Raw genomic sequence first — 18,710 nt, 5'->3', positions numbered from 1 at the left:
AATCTCAACCATCCGATAAAGATCTGACGATTATCCTTCTTTCTTTTTTCTCCCGACGACTTCATCCACTCCCACCACTTGCCACGCAATAGCTCCCCCTCACGCAGCGCTCCCTTGCCTCGCCCACCTCTAGTCGTCTCCATCGACTCTCGTCATCGAATCCACCGCCACCGCCTCTCCCTTACTAACCAATCTATTTTCAAGCTCCCTACCGCAAACCCTACCCACTGCCCTCTTACCACCCACGGCTTCGGCGGCGCCACTGCCACCTCACCACACCACCATACCGTAGCCTACAGTCGGTCCGTCTGCTACCCTAACCTTCCTCTAACCCTTAGAGCGAGTCACTGGTGAACCAAAACCACAAACCGTTGCTTGAAATCGAACCCATGATTTTAGACGCTAAAGATTAAGAGGTGTGGTTATAAATTCTAACGACCTTTGATGAACCTTCTCATCTCGACACCAAAAAATGACCAAATCTATCAGTAAACCAGCTTCATCTCTACACCATTGAGCTACCAAATGTATTGCTTATAAGTCCCAGCCTTTATTGCAAACCGGACAAGGTTCCTCTAATGTAACTATACCAGTAACGTTGTTGCTGACACGTGAAGCCTCCTGATCACTCCATTGCAAACCACTATACTAATCTCTCTTGCAAGCAGTTAGAGCAGCAACGTTAACGAGGACCCAGTCCATGGACGCCCCGCCACCTTCTCGTAGCGCGCGCCGCTCCCCGATTGGCCGGCTCTCCAGCATCCCATGTCGCTTTCCCTTCGGCGCCCATTCCCTCTCTGCGCAGCCTCACATGCCATTTACCACCCCGCGCGCGGCCGGTTATTAATTCCTCCCCACTCCGGCCAGTGTCCGACCAACCGCACAGCACCAACCAACTAAACTACCGCCTCCGCCCCCTCCAAGACCAAGCTTTCCATGGCGCCGAAGGCAGCGGCGGTGGTTGCGGTTGCGCTGCTGCTCGCGGCGTCGTCGGCAGTGACGGCGGTGCGTGCCATGCACGACTACGACGACGCCCTCCACAAGAGCATCCTCTTCTTCGAGGGCCAGCGCTCAGGCCGGCTGCCCCCCGACCAGCGCCTTCGCTGGCGCCAGGACTCTGCGATCCACGACGGCGCCGCCGCCGGCGTACGGGCCCTTTCTTGCACTACTCGTATTGCTCTCCAACGCGTTTTTTCTTCCGTTTTTGACGTGCCTTTCGTGAAACGCGTGCAGGTGGACCTGACGGGCGGGTACTACGACGCCGGCGACAACGTGAAGTTCGGGTTCCCGATGGCGTTCACGGCGACGCTCATGTCGTGGGGGCTGATCGACTTCGAGCGCAGCTTCGGCGCGCACGAGGCGGAGGCCCGGAAGGCGGTGCGGTGGGCGACGGACTACCTGATGAAGGCGACGGCGACCCCCGACACGGTGTACGTGCAGGTGGGCGACGCGTTCCGCGACCACTCGTGCTGGGAGCGGCCCGAGGACATGGACACCCCGCGCACCGTGTACAAGGTGGACCCCGCGCACCCGGGCTCCGACGTCGCCGCCGAGACCGCCGCCGCGCTCGCGGCCGGCTCCATCGTCTTCCGCGACGCCGACCCCGCCTACTCCCAGCGCCTCCTCGACCGCGCCATCAAGGTGAGCGACCGAGCGAGCCACTCTGACCGGAAAGTGCATTGAAGCCGGTACGCGTGCTGCGTTATGGCGCGTAAATGCCGGCTACCATCCTGGCCGTTAGATTCTTTCTTTGGCAATGGTTGTTACTCCTGGTAGGAGTACTGGAGTAGGACATAATTAAATGCACATGTTTTTCTATTGATGGCAAACGGAGGAGCAGACCGGTTTTGAGTCTTGTTCTCGTGTCTGTGTTTTGTCTGTTCTGCGGAAGGTGTTCGAGTTCGCGGACAAGCACAGGGGGCCCTACAGCAGCAGCCTGCACGCGGCGGTGTGCCCCTGCTACTGCGACTACTCGGGGTACCAGGACGAGCTGCTGTGGGGCGCGGCGTGGCTGCACAAGGCGTCTCGGCGGCGCGAGTACCGCGACTACATCAAGCGGAACGAGGTGGTGCTCGGCGCCAGCGACGCCATCAACGAGTTCGGCTGGGACAACAAGCACGCCGGCATCAACGTCCTCATCTCCAAGGTGACATGCGCTTTACCATTCATTTATTTACCTCCCAAGTTAGGCTACGATTGCGCGCTGCTAGTAGCTCCAGGGATGTCTGTCTCGTCTCGGTTTGGCCCCTTCTCGTGTCCCGCTCCTGCGTGCTGCTGCTCCAGTAGCAGCATCGGTCTGCGTACATCATCGCTCTGCGTCGCTGCCTCGCCTCTGGAGTCGGCCAGCGTCGTTCAGCGGGCGCGCACATGCCCCCCTGACGTCGCGTTTCCCGGCTTTCCGGTGGGCCGTGCCCTGCGACGCCATTGACTCATTTGGCATGTATCCCAAGCCTGACTTATAGGCAATGGAGAGAACCTTTTCACGCGCGCACGCTGCCTTGCCTTTTGGCCCGACATGCGACTGAGAGTTGGCGTCGCACGTCATGTCTCTCTCCTTTGCGATATTCCTTTCTCGTGTACACATCTTGTACTAGCAGTAGCGGCACGGGCCGTTGGTTCACTGTTAACACTGGTCGGATCGGGAGTGTTGTTAGATCATGTTTTGTCTTGGTCTTGTCCTGGCTGCTGCTAATGGAGCTTAGAATGGAGCCGGGCAGACGGCTGAGATGGGATTATAGATTCGCCAACGCAGCATCAATAGCTTGATTTGCGTTCAGCTCAGCATGTGAACTCAGCTCGATTCGTATCATGTTTATTCACCTAATCATGCGTCTGGTCTTGAGGATTATGTACACGTGGCGATGCGAGTATTCAGCAATAGTACTACGGAGTACTGGCAGTATAGAGTGAGTAGCAAACAGGATACATCATTAGTACCGATGAGCATTTCTTATCCATGGCACAAAGATTCTATCTGGATAGCTTAGTATCACTCCAGCCTTTCGTCAGCGATATATTAGTGGATCTGATCAAAGCAGGCGAGGGCTCTGTGCTCGCACGTTGTTGTAGCAGAGAATAGGGCCTTTGCTGCGCCCCACGGAAACGGAATGCACATACTGATCCATCATTTCCCTTCAACTTAGTGAATGTTTCTCACTTGATTAGTGCGCTAATTCACTACTCTCTCTCGTTCTCCAGGAGGTCCTGATGGGCAAGGACGAGTACTTCCAGTCGTTCCGCGTGAACGCCGACAACTTCATCTGCACCCTCCTCCCCGGCATCTCCGGCCACCCCCAGATCCAGTACTCCCCCGGCGGCCTCCTCTTCAAGGTGGGCAACAGCAACATGCAGCACGTGACGTCGCTCTCCTTCCTCCTCCTCGCCTACTCCAAGTACCTCAGCCACGCCAGCGCCCGGGTCCCCTGCGGCGGCGGCGCCTCCGCCTCCCCCGTCCAGCTCCGCCGCGTCGCCCAGCGGCAGGTGGACTACATCCTGGGCGACAACCCGCTGCGGATGTCGTACATGGTGGGGTATGGCCCGCGGTTCCCGAAGCGGATCCACCACCGCGCCAGCTCGCTGCCCTCGGTGTCGGCCCACCCAGCGCGGATCGGGTGCAAGGCCGGCGCGGCCTACTACGCCAGCCCGGCGCCCAACCCGAACCTCCTCGTGGGCGCCGTGGTGGGCGGGCCCAGCAACAGCACCGACGCCTTCCCCGACGCGCGGGCCGTGTTCCAGCAGTCCGAGCCCACCACCTACATCAACGCGCCGCTGCTCGGACTCCTCGCCTACTTCTCTGCCCACCCCAACCCGGCCCAGTGGGGCGGCGACTGAAGAACGAGAGACGGTGGTGGTGTGGCCCTGTGGGCTGTTAGGCTTGGTGGGCCTTATGTATGTTCTGCGATGGGATGATTCATCCTGTTGCCGCCGCCGCCGCCGCCGCTGTTATTTTGTTGATGATTCCGTAGTCGGTGCCGATCCTTTCCTGTAAAAAATGGCAGGAACAAGGATTGGTCGTAGCGTTCTTCTACTTCTAGTCTTCTGCTATAGTACCGTGTCTGTGCTTCAGCATGCTTGGTGTGATTCAAGATCCATCTGGCTGGCTTTGCAATGAATCCTGTTCTATCCTAGTCTCTGGTGCCATCTATCAACCCTTCCACGATTGCCTCCGCTACAATGAGTTCTATTCTAAGTCCATGTGTAGCAACACGTCTACTTTTTCTCCGCTAGACAATAGACATGGTCTCTTTCTGGCTTTGGGGTCCTTGCTGGACTCCAATTCTTGCTTGAAACAAACACACAGGCTTACTCGAAAAGAGGAAGGCGAGTGCAGTGCCAGACCATCCCCTGCTCGGAATGGATGGGGAATGGCAGTTTTGGCGGGAGCCAGCAACCCTGGCCCTAACAAACAGACCCTGCAGCTGCAGCACCACCAGCTGCTCCCTGTTCTTGCATTCCTGGTATGATCATCAGACTAAACTCGCGAAAGGAGGTTCGTTAGCAACCGCTGATGGCTCAGCCAACAAATGAAAGACACCATTCGCTCACAGATACGTGCATGTATCATGCATGTATGTGACAATGAACAGGTCTTCTTCCCCTTAGACAATGTAATAGATAAAAAATCCCGACCTCTACATCCTCGGATGCATATAGCCGTATGTGACAATGCACAGATAAGATGTACGCGTCGATCGGATGGTTTTCCTCCTTGTATGGATCAGCGACGAGTGGGGCTAAGTAGTTGTGACGGCAACCGATCAACCTGTGCAGATCACATACGCCCAACTGCGTGTATCTTTCCGCCGTGGTGATGGAATCGAACTGCAGGCCTGGACAAAAAAACCCACGAGTACTGACACTACTGGACTGTACTGAAGCTGGGATGCTTACGGGGTACCGGCAAGCTACAGCTAGAATTTTGCGGCAGGAAATGGGTATAGGAACAACACAACTTTGTCTGTTGCAACTCGCAAGAATCAGAGTGTGATTGCCATGAAATGGAGCTCCCTCTCTCTCTCTCCCTCTCTCGTTAGTAATCTAGTTCTGGAGAATGTAACACTGTTATGTTTGGAAATGGAGGGAGCCTCGATTAGGCTAAAAATGAAATAGAACTGCACAAAATGCATCGTCAAAGCTCAGTACTCAAAAGTAGGACGAGTAGCAGGGTTTTAAATTTCGCTCTTGATTCTTTCCTGTGCAAAAGGGAGGGAATAAGCAAAAAGAAGCATCATCAAATGGGCATTATGGCCAAAAGAACCAAAGTGCAATAATTAATGGGAGGGAAAAAAATAAAAAAGAGCGAAAATGCGTGAAAGAGAGGAAGGAAAAGAAGGGAGACAAAGAGGCTTAAAGAAGCGTCCAATCCACTTTCACATAAACACGCCTCAGGAGAGACTTAATTGCAGTTTGTGAGCACCATTGGTTACCCAGCTCCGCCGCTGCAGATGCCGGTGAGCAGCACCGGCAACCTTGCCAGCGACGAGGTCGACGACGACGACCCTTCTGACGCCCGCAGAAGCCGCCACCTCCCCCTCTCGTCCGCCGCGGCCACCGGTTGCTGCGCCTGCGGGGGCCGCACCCTCCCGTCCTCGAACATCGTCGTGGCCGCCACGGACGCCGCAGCAGCCGCAGCCGCAGCCGTCTCCCTCCCCGAGGCGCCGGTCCCGTCGCACAGGAAGTCAGCGCAAGCGAGCTGCCTCTCCATGTCCAGGAACTCGCCCAGCGACGTCGGCGGCCCGCCGTCGTCGTCCCGGCACAGCCGCCACCAGCTCCCGCCGAGGCTGCGCCCGCGCCGCCGCCGCCGCCGCCTCCTCCGCTGCCACACGCCGCCGCCGCGCCTCCCGTCTTCCCCCTCCTCCTCCTGCGCTGCACGCTGCGTCTGTTCCCTCTCCTCCCCCGCCAGCGCCCCCGGCGCCCGCCGCTGCGCTCCGCCTAACACCGACACGCCCATCAGCGTCCCCAGCGTCGTGCTCCTGTCCGGGAAGAACGACCCCGTCGACTGCCGAGAAACCAAACCCCATCAGCACCAACAAGAAACACATCAGAAATGCAGAGCCACCCAACCAAGAACCTCTACCTCGGTGTCGAGGTCGGAGGAGGACGGCGAGGAGTCGGCCGAGGGGGAGGTGGGGATCATGCCGGCGTCGAGGTCCATCGGCCCGGCCCGGCCCGCTCTGGCAGAACCGTGGCCGGATGTGGGCGAGGGGTGGTGGTGGTGGCGGCCACTGGCAAAGACTGAAGAGAAGCAAGAGGGTTTATAGGCAGCTGGCACTTGGCAGGGCAGTTGGTTGTGGTGCCGTGACGGCGATGTAGTGGAGCGCCGGTGGTGCCTACGGCTTTGTTTACTCGTCGGCATCTCGTAAACTTGTACAAAGTCTCGTGACTGAAGCGGCTGCACGGATGGAGGGATCCTTTGAGGTAACTGCACGGCCATTGTTGACACGCGGGGTCTAACGAGAATTGACTCACGTGTCACAGCCGACGGCGCGCGCGAAGTTACTTCAGAAGAGGAACCGGCTCGCTGCACGGAGGATAGGATGTATTTGAATTTTGAGTTTAAGTACTGTGCCTTATGCGATCTTCATGTCTTTGAATTTTCTCGACTTGCTATATATATACAAATTATTCGCATGTGATTGATTGTTTCACAGATCTTGTTTGTATGAGTTGTATAGGTTGGTTGAGCATAATCATATTTATTAAAAAGAAGAGAGTTTGATTGGTGGTAGCTGTTTAGATAGTTTAAGTTGTGTTTTTATTTGGTTGATCGGATCTAAAATTACATGAGCGAATGTAAAAATTAAAATTATGATTGATTGTTCGTATCAAGATAATTATGTGATACTAATAATTAGTTCGTCTATATGAGCAGATGCAGAAGAATATATCCGTCCAACTATGCTACGGACGTACATTTGTATTTATCGAGTCATGCTAGGACGGTACATGTGAGTAACTAAACACACTTATTTATGAGATTATACATATCTGCTAGATCATGTAGCTACTATACGAACAAACAAACGGATCCTAAGAGCTTAGACAATGCAATTATGCTTAGACACACGCTTAAAGAGAGAATAACGAAGCATTTGCATAAGAGTCCTAATCTTCAATGAGAGCCGCTAATTTTTAGTTTAATCTCCCAACTTAAAACTGCTAGTTTACACGCGGCAATTGCTCCAACGTCGACGCCTTCGCGAGCAGCGACGCCAACACAACCGCTCACGCGAAGCTCCAAGTAGGCGTGCAAAACCAGCAACCTCCCGTGAGCGTCTGGCCACATGTACGCATTGTACATGGCCTAAGAGGACACCCTAAAACATAAAGGGGAAAAAAAACGAAGAAACATTGGAATGCAACGAGCAACTAACCAGGTAATTTATCTAGAACGACTGATCCGTTTTTGACACATGTAGCTACGCAGAGCAACAAGATTCCCCTACTAGACGCAACGGTCAAGGCGGGTCGGCCGTGCGGTGAGGCGATGAGACGCCACCAGCCACAGGAGGTAGCGGCAGGGGCGTCGGAGGCCGCAGGGGCGACGAGGGGCAGTGGTCGACGGTGAGTTCGAGGCAGGAGGGGGACGATGCGGGAGAAAGACGGCGGGTCGTTGGAGGAAGACAGGCTGAGTTCAACGAACGTGGCTGGATTGGTCGTTGGATCGGCTTATCCAGCGACCAGTAGCTGGTTAGTAGTTTTTTTAAAAAAAGCAGTGCTAGTACAAGTACGAAGTACTGTACCACACAGAGACAAAAGACTAGTTTAACTTCATGAGGTAAACATGCCTCGAATTAAATGGACTGCTAGTTTAATTTCATATGCTAATCGCAGCAGATTGCTAGCCCTAATGAATTGAACAATTGAACTTAGCCTCGCACTTTTTTCATCGGTCCTTTGTCTAGTTGCCTCTTCCTTTGTGAAGATTAACAATGCCCAGCTTTGGATCCAAGCACCTGACCTGATTGAGTGACTGGGGACGAATATTTGTGTTTGGTTTCTCGGCTCAAGAGCACCCTCTCATGCCTAGGGTTTGAAAAATCTTCAAAAATCACTAGATATTTGTGAACTGTTTAATTAGTCCGCACCGAATTCTGAATTTGATCAATTTTTAAGTTTGAATTAAAAAAAAAAAATTTTAAAAAAAATTACAAAAATGTCTAAAACTACTAGAGACAATTGTAAGACCTATGATTTTTTTTTTCAAAAATAATGTTTTATGCATTATATTTTATATGGAGGAAGTTTGAAAAAAAGAAAATTTTTAAAATGGGTTGTATGAACATGATGATTTGACCCATCAAATTAAAGAAAAGTTTAATATACAAACACATATTTTCTTGTGTATGGCGTATCTTAAGACAATCTTTAAAATTTGTTTCATTTTATTTAGAGTTTTTATTAATTTCTTCATGATTTTTACAAAGTTCACAAGCATAAATTGAACATGATAAGAAATAGCATTGTAATTAATTTTTCATATCTACCATTATTTTTTCTACATAAATCATAGTATAAGTAAACTAATAAAAGTGGTTCACTAATTTTTGAGGTGTACCAGTTATGAATTAATCTAGTTGCAACACATTTACACAATCTTGCATATGACAATAACTTTTCATGAGTTCATATATTTTTAAAAGACATAGGATCATGTAAGAAGACTAACAAAATTAGTTTCATAATTTTTGGATTAGCACAGAATTAACTATGCATTTAACTAGGTCTAGGAAATATATTTTCTCACAGAAAATATACAACTTTATCGTGAGTATAAATACTTTTATCATGTAGATCCTGTTACATGAAAACCAACAAAATTTGTTTCACTTGATTTGAAGCACAGATGAATTAGTTATCGATTTTACAAAGTTAAACTACTTTTTTTTTCTTAAACTTCACTGAAATTCGTTAAAACCAAACGGATTTTGATGGAATTCTAGCGGTTACTAAATGGTTGGTTTGCCCAAATTTTGCCTCCAATTCATAAATTTGACTGATGAAATTCGTCCGAATTCTCACCAAATTTTGACTGAATTTTACAGTTTTCACGAATATCGAAAAATCGTTGAGTGGTGGTTTTCGGGTCCTAAACGAATTTTCGAACCATACTCATGCCCCACAAATATGCTGATCTACAAGTATCTCTCTATCCCAAATATGTGAGGAATCTAGCGCTGCTTCTCATGCACGATTGTTGACCGATGGCGGATCCACAGACATAGCAGCTTCTTCCTCCTCTCCTTTCTATTTTTCTCTTCCTCCTTTTTTTTCTTTCTCTTCCATACCTAAAAATTGAAAGGAGCTAAGGGGCTCCCAAGTTCGCCCTATGGGTAGGGGACCCTCTTTTTCTTTCTCTTTCATACCTAAAAATTGAAAGGAGATAACGGCTTCGAAGTGCGCCCCATGGGTAGAGGGTTTGAGCCCCTACCCATGTGGATCCATTGCTGGTGTTGTCTGTTGATAACTTATTATGTGATCGTGCTTAAACAAGTGCAGCCATGGTAATACCGCCTTCAAACTTCCCAAACCTATACACGTAACTTGTGTGTTAGCGGGGTTTATTTGCGCTAAATTGTTGCATGCGTTAAACTGTCATTGTCGAGGGTTAGTCCCTAACAATGATTCTGTGGTGTAACGGTCGATGGACGCGTGAATGACGCTTACAGTGTGATAAACTCAAGAACACAGGGGTTATCCATGTTCAGATCTTCCGAAGGATAACAGCCCTATGTCTTGTGTATTTTGTTATAAGTGTTTTTGAACTGGTTACAAATAAGTTCCTCCGCCCCTCCTATTCTCGTTCCTCCTCCTCCTCTTTATATACAGGAGAAGGAGAACTTACAAATAGACCCCTTTTAGTAGACCCATACCTAGCTAGATATTCTTTTCTCAAACCATCACCATGCGGAGCGTGCGCGCTGCACCTTGCGTCGGTGGTACTACGGGGCCCATTCCAACCATCGCGTGGTGCCAAGTTGGTCCGTAAAGCCCCACTTCGTAGCATTTAATGCTACAGGACGGGGCACTACTCATCTGCGTTGGCCATGACTTTGTTCTATGAAGGAGATGCTTTAGGAAGGAAAATAATTTAGTAGAAATCAATAAATATGATTAGACATGTTAGGTATGGACGTCCTGTGACCAGCAAGAGCTAGTCGTGAGCAAGAGCTGGTCGCGGGATCATGATATATCGCAAGGAGGCTGGTCGCGCAAACCACGCTCTAGTCGAGCGAGCCTTGATGTGATTATGTAATGGGCCAGGGTTCAGAAAATATCTCCCACTGGCCACATATCCCTCATGGGGTCCGGTAGCCAGGATGCCCCCTTACTTAATACTCCGACAGTAGCCTCCAAGCTCCCTCACGGATGTGGTGGTTTGAGCGGTTTGCCGCATGGTCACGGGTGGACCTAGTCGTAGCACCTGGGCGCTAGGTGAACACGAGTTCACCCCGGGAGTGGTCATCGACGTAGTCCACTTTCGTGGTGGACCCATAAAATCGCATCCCGAGGGGAAGGTTTAAACTTCCAGAGAGAGAGAGAGAGAGAGAGAGAGAGAGAGAGAGAGAGAGAGAGAGAGAGAGAGAGAGAGAGAGAGAGAGAGATCATGGGAGAGAGACATTGATTTCCACCGAACCTGAGGGAATTTCAGTTCCCTAAGCACGGCCTTTCGAATCACGAGACGACTGGGCCCCGTGCGATGGTTAGGATATCGCGTCGGCCTTATAAATTGGAAAGCCAATGCTTACCCACGAATCCTTTCGCCATCCCCTATAGCCTCTAAGCCCTTGCGCTCAGAGCCCATCGTTGCCAACTCCACCCGTGCTCCTATCGAAACTCCTATGGCGCTGCGCACCGGAAAAGAGCCTAACTTACCCAAGTCCAGGTGCACCGCTATGAAGCTGAAGCTGATGTACGAGAGTGGCATGCTCTCGCACCGCCTGTCTTTCAGGTACCGCCCTGGAGGGGATGTCCCTGCTCCCTGCCAGGGGGAGATCATAATGTTCACCTCGTTCTTCCTGACCGGCCTTGTTCCTTCCTTCTCCGAATTCTTCACCACCGTCTTCTCACTCTTTGACATCTACGACCTCCACCTCAAACCTAATCCCATCATCATGCTGAGTGTCTTTGTTCATTTGTGCGAGAATTTCATCGGGGTCGAGCCATGCCTCGACCTTTTTAGGTACTTCTACACGGCAAGGTTATAGACCGGCTCGGCTACCATAAGCTACGGCTTTTATCTTTGTAACGGTGTTGCAGGATCCTACATTGAGATGGGCCTCAAGTCGTCATGGTCGGGCTAGAGGGAGGAATGGTTCTACCTCCCGACTGAAGGTTCCTTGGACAACCACTGCATGCCGGACGTGTCGGCGTGCCCAACGAGAACTGGGGGAACTTCCCTACATCAACTCTGGAACTACTGACCATCGCCGCTTGGCTCAAACAATTTGCGAACATTGGGCTATTTGGATCGGATGTCGTTCGTGACTTCATTAAGCACCGACTATGCCTCTTGCGGAGGAGAGCACATTTGGCCTATTAGTACACTGGGAGTGACGCCACCACCCAGGAGAGCCCCATAGGTAACATCACAGCTGTCCTCGTGGCGCTCAATACTAGTCATGAGGTGTCATAATATTCCTCTCATCCAGATCTCCTTGATGACGTCATTGATTTGCAGGTCAAATTACTAATGACGGCGGCCGTGAGGAAAGGTGGCCTGCCACACAACACTCCTGTATTGTGCGATCTCCTTCAGTCGAAGAGGGCTCGGATCAGACTGGTATACTTGGCATTTTCTTAGGATTTCTATCTCCAAATCTTCTACTGGGTCAAGATTTTATGGTTTGCGTCAACGCAGAATCTTCCTGAGGTTGATGTATTGCATTCGGTAGTTGATGAGGTTATAGAAGTTGCTCGAGAGATTGATCTTGTTGCTTGCATGCCCTCTTCGCCTCCCAGCATCGCCTTGGCTAGCCACCACTCTGTTCGCGATGTCAACCCGATTGGCCGCAGACATGACCAGACTGCATAGAGCAAGGTAGCGACCGTGAGCGACGTTGGTCAGCCAAGGGTTGGCCAGCATCATCTCGGCTAGACTCCTTCCAACCAAGCACGCCCCGACCAAAACCACCCCAATCGGACTTGCTCTGACCAGGCGCACCCTGACCAAACTCGGAGCAATCAGGCTACCGCTGGCCAAGCATCCATGAGGAAGAGACCGACAGAGGGCTCGTCAGCCATAGAGACATCCAAACGTGCATGTGGGACACCGAGCGTCGGCAGCTCATTGGCAGGACTATCCTCCCTGACCAACCAGTCTAGCGGCTTTGCGAGGAACAGACTCGTGCTCAGGTCTCTGCCGCCGCAGTAAGTTCTCTGGTTAGGCGTAGGCGCTTCAAGTTTCCTTTTCCTTCCCGATTCCGTAATTCGGTTGGTGATGCAGTTCCTCAACCACACCTATGTCCCCGGTCGTAACTCCCCCATCGGTGCCTCAGTCGTGCTTTTGCACCATTCGACACATTGGTGCGGACCACCGATGTTTAGGTTCACCCTACTCCTAGAAACACTGTGACCAGTCACATCGACTGGTTTTTGGCGGGCTCTGAGGAGGTGAATGGCCTTGAGGACATGCTACACATGATGGTGGGCGACCACTTGCTAGATGTCGGAACCACTGGCGCATGTCTTGCCCTAGCCTACGTCCACGAGCATTTTTCGATATTGACCTTATCCCGACGGTCTCTGAGGGTTTTGGCGGATCCATGATGACCACGAAGGAGCTCCATGACCTCACTGATCCGTATCTACCCGCAGTCCGCTCCCTTCTTTTATCTGTTCGGTTCGAACCATTGCCCTATATTTTTGGGTCCCATGTGTACTAAATAGTATGTGTAGAAACAACCCTCGGGAACTGCCCAGGTGGTTGCTTCATAATGAAAGGACCAATCTTTATGTAAATTTCTCCTATGTTCAAGTGGTGTGTAGGTTCGGGGTGCTCGCTAGCAAGGTTCCTAGCGCTTAGGATGACCCTTAGCACGACAAGGCCTTTGAGGGCGATCAGCGCTCGACCCGATTTAGGAGTTATGACCTCGTGGTTGTCATCCCTTGGACGCCCATACCTTCGATATTGTGTGAACATCAATTTTGACTCCCACTCAATCGATTGGGTAGAAAAAAACCTGCACGCTACATAAAAACAAACTACAAATCCTAAAAGCTATAGCCCCCGACTATCTGGTCAGTCAGAAAACTACCGACCAGGCGATCAAGCCTATGAATCGGAAAACTTATAATTTAGGGAGATTGTTCGGACTTGAGTTATCCTGCAAAACAGAGTCTGGTTTTTGAATTTGAAAAAACTTACAAGTTATGTTCAACGCTCGTCTGGAAGATACTACAAAATAGAAAAACAACCTCATCTTCGAGCAGCCTTACACATAGAACTCATGTTCCATGAATTTATGTAATTTGTGGCCTGCCTTTATGGCTAAGTCAATCATGCCAGGTCAAGAAATGCAGACCACTTTGTAGGACCCCTCCCCATAGGGAAGAACATGTTACGACCTGCCCTATTCCTGGACTCGTCTGAGGTTGAGGTTGTCTACGACCAGTGCCTGCTCTAGCACTCTATGGTTGCGGTAGCACCTGAGGCCCTGTTGGTATCAGGCTGCCTGAATTTTGAGCACGTTTGTGGGACTCTTCGCTCGAGTTTGTATTGCCCTCTCGCCGCGGTTCCTAGTCGTCCCGTGAGTAGTTGATCATTCAAGGCGACCAACGTGCGTTCTTGAACTAGCAAATTGAGTCCCGTTTGTTCGTAATTATACAGTTTGGACGGCCAAACTGCACTACTACCACTCGTGTGAACTTAATTGCTGTTGTGGCGGTGAATTTCCTGACAGGCTTGGCCTCGATCCTCTTAGTAAATTTGCCAACTGTCACGGACAAGAATTCAAAACCGTCTGGGGCTTTTAGGGAACAAACCACGATAATGATCCCTAGACAGTGAAAGAACAAGAGTGTGGTATTGTTTGCTATGCTTGGGTCGGTAGTTTGCTATGTCAGCCATGGTTATAATATGACCCGCATCGTTTCACCAGCTCACAAATATCCTGAATGGGCATGGGCTAATATAATCCTTACCGGAACGCTTTCTTGACCACAGTGCGGTATGAAGCGCGGCTGCCACATATGCCTCCGAGGATGTCAGAGAGCGTTGTGCTCTCCCCTTCCTGAGTGATGTATTTCAGTAAAAAGTCGTTACTCCTTTGGCGGTAGAGGCGTCCCTCTACCCAGGAGTATTTGTGGTCCTACCACGTGACCCTTTCTACTGACACATCATCGTTAGGGGATGCTTGATTCTGAAGGTAGTCAAAGATTTGATCCATCTAGGACATATTCAAATCGAGCAGGGCAACCACATGATGGCCACCAGGGATAGACGGCACCGAAGGAGGTGTTGCCTCTAATGCTCCGTTTCTAAGAGGAGCATCCCTTCTACATTGGCCCGAGACCGCAGTGGGTGGTCGTGTGAATCATTTTTCAAAGATTCCGACCGGGATAGGTTTACAAGAAGAGGCTAGACAGGCCAGCTCATCAGCTAGGAAGTTGTCCTTGTGAGTGATGTGCTTGACTTCAAAACCGATGAAGTATCGCTCTAGCGTTCTCACTTTGGAGAAGTATGTCGCCATCTTCTGGTCTGAGCACAGGAAACCCTCCGAACCCGGTTTATGGCTAGTAGGGAGTCCCTCATTGCTAGTGGGCATTTTACCCCTCGTGCGGATGCTGCTTGTATTCCAGATAAAATGCCCTCATACCCCGTAACATTATTTGGTGGTCTAAAAAATTAATTGAAATGTACCTAAAGGTGTTGTTAGCTTGTGGGGTCGAGATCGCTCTAGCCCTCAGTCCATTCAATGTGCACGACCTATTGACAGGTGTGGTCCTTTGCTTGTTCGTCTCTGGTCACAGAAAACCCTCACTGCTCGACAACAAGTACCGCTCCCGCAATCTGTGGGGGTAGCTGCAAAATAGGGCAACGGTTCCTCATCTGGTCAAGGAGTGGTTAGTACAGGAGGAGAAAATGGTCACCTGTTGAGATCCTGGAAAGCTGCCCCCGTTCCTGGTATCCGCCGGAAGTGGTCGTTCTTTCTATTAGAACTAAAAGAGTGGAAGACCCTTTTTTCTATCCTTGAGATGACCTTGCCGAAAAGGCCACACACCCAATTAATTTTAGGGTATCCTCTTACCTATTTAGGGATCTTGCCTGGCTCATGGCTTTGGATCCCGTTGCAGAGGTCGCGTTGGCGCAGAGAGTCACGCAGGTCAGAGGGTTGGCTGTCCCGATGTAGCGAGGGTCTCTGAGTGCTCCCCGTTACTGAGGGAGGATGAGATCTTTCCTGCCGTGGGGCCTACACGATTCTTGGTGATCGCGATATTCACCAGTCCTAGCGACAAACGTGGTGTTTGCCGCCGTAGTTTGGCGTCGGGTGGTCTCAACCAGGAGGGCGAGGTCACGCAACTATGGCTCTACTAGAACACCCTCCGGTACTACTACCGATGGGTGGCTAAGTATTCGCACAGTCTACAGATTCTGTGCAAGCGTCATGGCCTCATAGTCGAGTTACTGAGCGCGAAGTGACGACATATCACGAGGGTGGAGCCCCTGACATTTGTGCGGCATGACGGCCTTGGTGACACTACCGCCAAAGATCGCATCCTCTGTTGCAGCTCCTCCGGTTGATGCTGTGGTGGTTGGGGCTGTGTCAGAGCATCCCCATGTCCAGCATCGATCTAGTTCTTTTCTAGGCGTGTGGCCTAGGGATCATCGCCGGCACCCGAAACACGAGAGTCGTCGTTGCCCCCCGTTTCATGAACTATCATGCAAACTTTCCATTGAGCCTTGGAGCCTTCGGACTCTGACTTGGTGTCCCATACCTAAAGCACACTGAGCTCATATGGATCGTATTCCATGACCAATACCTCACGGTGACCTGGGTCCTTTGGAATTGGACTTAGCGGTTGCCGTGGATCCGGTCATGAGTAGCCTAATCTAATCTCCAACACTTATTGAAATGTAGAAACGCGTCCCCTACCTGCCGCGTCAACTATCGAAGGTTAGTCCCTGACAATGATTCCAGGGTGTACCGATCGATAAGCATGTGAACGACACTTACAATTTGATGAACTCAAGAACATAGGGGTTATCTAAGTTCAGGCTCCCTGAAGGATAACAATCCTACATCCTGTGCATTTTGTTATGAGTGTTTTTGAACTGGTTACAGATGAGTTTCTCCTCCGCTCATAGACCCGTTCCTCCTCTTCTTTATATATAAGAGAATGAGAACTTACAAGTGGACCTCTTTCAGTACATCGATACCTAGCTAGATATTCTTTTCTTAGCTCATTACCACGTGGAGCATGCGAACTGTACCTTGCGCTGGTAGTACTGCGGGGCCATCCCAACCATCGCGTGGCATCAAGTCGGTCCACAAAACCCCACTCCACAACATTTAATGCTAAGGGACGGGGCACTGTCCATCTGCTCTGGCCACGACTTTGTTCGCTGAAGGATGTATGTAAGACCCCTGTTACCGAGATCTCCTGTGCCTCCTGTATCAGTCCCTGGATTACGTAGCTGATACGCACACTATAACATTTGTAGCATCACAGTCAAACTTTGTATGTAAATAGTAAGGTTCTAGATACAAAAAGCTTACAATCCATACTGAATATTACAAACCTGGCCTAGTGGCCAGTAAAACACACAACGGAAGCAAAAGCCCAAGCCACAAGCAGCGAGGGTGCGAGCGCGACTTCAGAGACTATTCTTCATCCCCGGCTTCACCTGTGGCGAAGTCGGCATCAAGATCTTCATCTGAATTACAGCAAGAGTGAGTATGGAAGGTACTCAGTAAGTCCTATACTACTTCAAGGTGTTGATAGATGCATAAAGGGGTTTATTCAAGGATAAGCTTTATAGTTTAGATTTAAGCATAAAGAAGCTTATGTAGATTACCAATTGTATCAACTAATATTGACTTCAAAACATTTTAGCTAGTTCAAAAATCCGCAACGAGCTATATATGGGGTTTCTCGGTCTTGAGAGGAGCTATACCTCACTCCGCAGTCCCTCTTATCATTTCTGGTGTACCTCTAGTACCACACAGCTTCTGGCGGTGTGAGCCAGGAACCTCATCACACGGATATCTAGTACACACACTCACTCATCAAAACCCATACACCTAGAGTATATTCAAGCGTGACCATACCTTCGCATGTCCATGACCGTGGACATGGCTATTCAAATAGATTTACACTCTGCAGAGGTTGTACAGCTTTACCCACGCGATATGCTCAGCCTTCAACCGTTGCAAACGGAGGAGTGAATCATACCGAGACTCTCCAAACACCTTTCCTGCCAAGCTTTTCCATGAGACATGCCAAGTTCCAGAGCTGCATGTTCCGAAGGCCAGCATTCCTTTTTAAGCCTAAGCCGGTCCCTGAAACCTCCAAACAGCAGGATAGATGGATCCTTGGCTGCTCATTGCTCTCAGCCTCCTGGTATGATGCCCAACTCAGTCCAGTGAAGGAAAGTCAAGTCCTGCCCATACAGGACGCATGGTTGCACGGGGGTGGCTAAGCATGACGGCGCAAGACTCGGTCCTTAAGCGGCTGGGCTAGGCATCTTCATGGGCAATGAATACCACCATGTAACTCAAGCCCCCAAGCGCATCCTCCCTGGAGGACCACTCTACCTGCTCGCGCCAAAACGGTTTTCACCCATTTTTACACATCACCCTCCATATCCCACACAACATCAAGGATTTCACACCCATTAAGAAATTCACAACCATCGAAGTTCATGGTATATGAGTTGTCATTGATAACAGTAATATTATCTCTGAGGAGATGTGTTTTAAAAGCGACATCTCCAAGAAGACGTATTCAATCCTAAGCATGCTAGAAATCAATGCGTCGTCCGACATTTATATAGATAACGATGAGTAATTATAGGGTGATATGTATTTTGGATGATAATATTCAAGACATGAAAGGTGTTTGATAGGATTAACTATTGCAAGTAGTTATGTAAAAGCGTAATACATAGCACATGCAATAATAAGTTCGGTTTTAGTTGATCATGTATATTATTTGAAAACATAGGTTCAATATGATTAAGGAGACAAGACTTACCTTTTTTTTGGAATTTTCTTCAAAGTCTTGATTGTAATCGGGATCGTCCTCACTCCTGATGCTTCCTGCGCAGCAATCGCAGAACTCTGGTTGCCCTGAAATCGCGACTACGATCAATAACGGTGATACTAAAGAAGAATCAATTAACACTAAATGAAAAGCCAATTGAGCTCTAATGGATACCATAACATAATAGACGATTAGATCTCGACTTTAGATGAATTTCGGCGAAAGAATCGCCGAAATCGGAGCCAGAACGGAGAAGCTATAGCTCCCAAAAGATTTAATCAGAATTTAAATCGAAAAATTAAGAAATGACACTGTTCATGGGTGGGGCCCACGGGTGGGGCCCATTGAACAGTAATCTGCCCCATATGAATAGTGACCGATGTGACCCACATGAACAGTACGGTTTAGGGCGAATGGGCTTAGATGGGCTGGATCAGGGCCTTAATGAGCCTGGATGGGCTGGGCTGCACAGTGCTGGGCCCGCACTGTGCAAGCCCGCTCGAGTT

The 18,710-nt window shown here is 50.0% G+C and overlaps 2 protein-coding genes across 2 annotated transcripts; one reads left to right on the top strand and one right to left on the bottom strand.

Annotated features, from left to right (window-relative positions):
- The first annotated feature begins 902 nt into the window (after positions 1–902).
- Positions 903–4,314, top strand: LOC133926627 (endoglucanase 17-like). The gene is made up of 4 exons (XM_062372646.1): positions 903–1,146; positions 1,234–1,641; positions 1,892–2,146; positions 3,199–4,314. Exons 1-4 carry the CDS (start codon positions 937–939, stop codon positions 3,829–3,831), a joined length of 1,506 nt encoding a protein of 501 aa, XP_062228630.1. The 5' UTR covers positions 903–936; the 3' UTR covers positions 3,832–4,314.
- Positions 4,315–5,211: 897 nt separating this feature from the next.
- LOC133926628 (uncharacterized protein At3g17950-like) lies at positions 5,212–6,455 on the bottom strand. The gene is made up of 2 exons (XM_062372647.1): positions 6,077–6,455; positions 5,212–5,998 (listed from the first exon to the last, which is right to left on the bottom strand). Exons 1-2 carry the CDS (start codon positions 6,431–6,433, stop codon positions 5,423–5,425), a joined length of 933 nt encoding a protein of 310 aa, XP_062228631.1. The 5' UTR covers positions 6,434–6,455; the 3' UTR covers positions 5,212–5,422.
- Positions 6,456–18,710: the final 12,255 nt, after the last annotated feature.

This window comes from Phragmites australis, chromosome 8 (genome assembly GCF_958298935.1).
Source record: "Phragmites australis chromosome 8, lpPhrAust1.1, whole genome shotgun sequence".
Taxonomy (NCBI): Eukaryota; Viridiplantae; Streptophyta; class Magnoliopsida; order Poales; family Poaceae; genus Phragmites; species Phragmites australis.
This window is presented reverse-complemented; position numbering and strand designations above follow the sequence as displayed.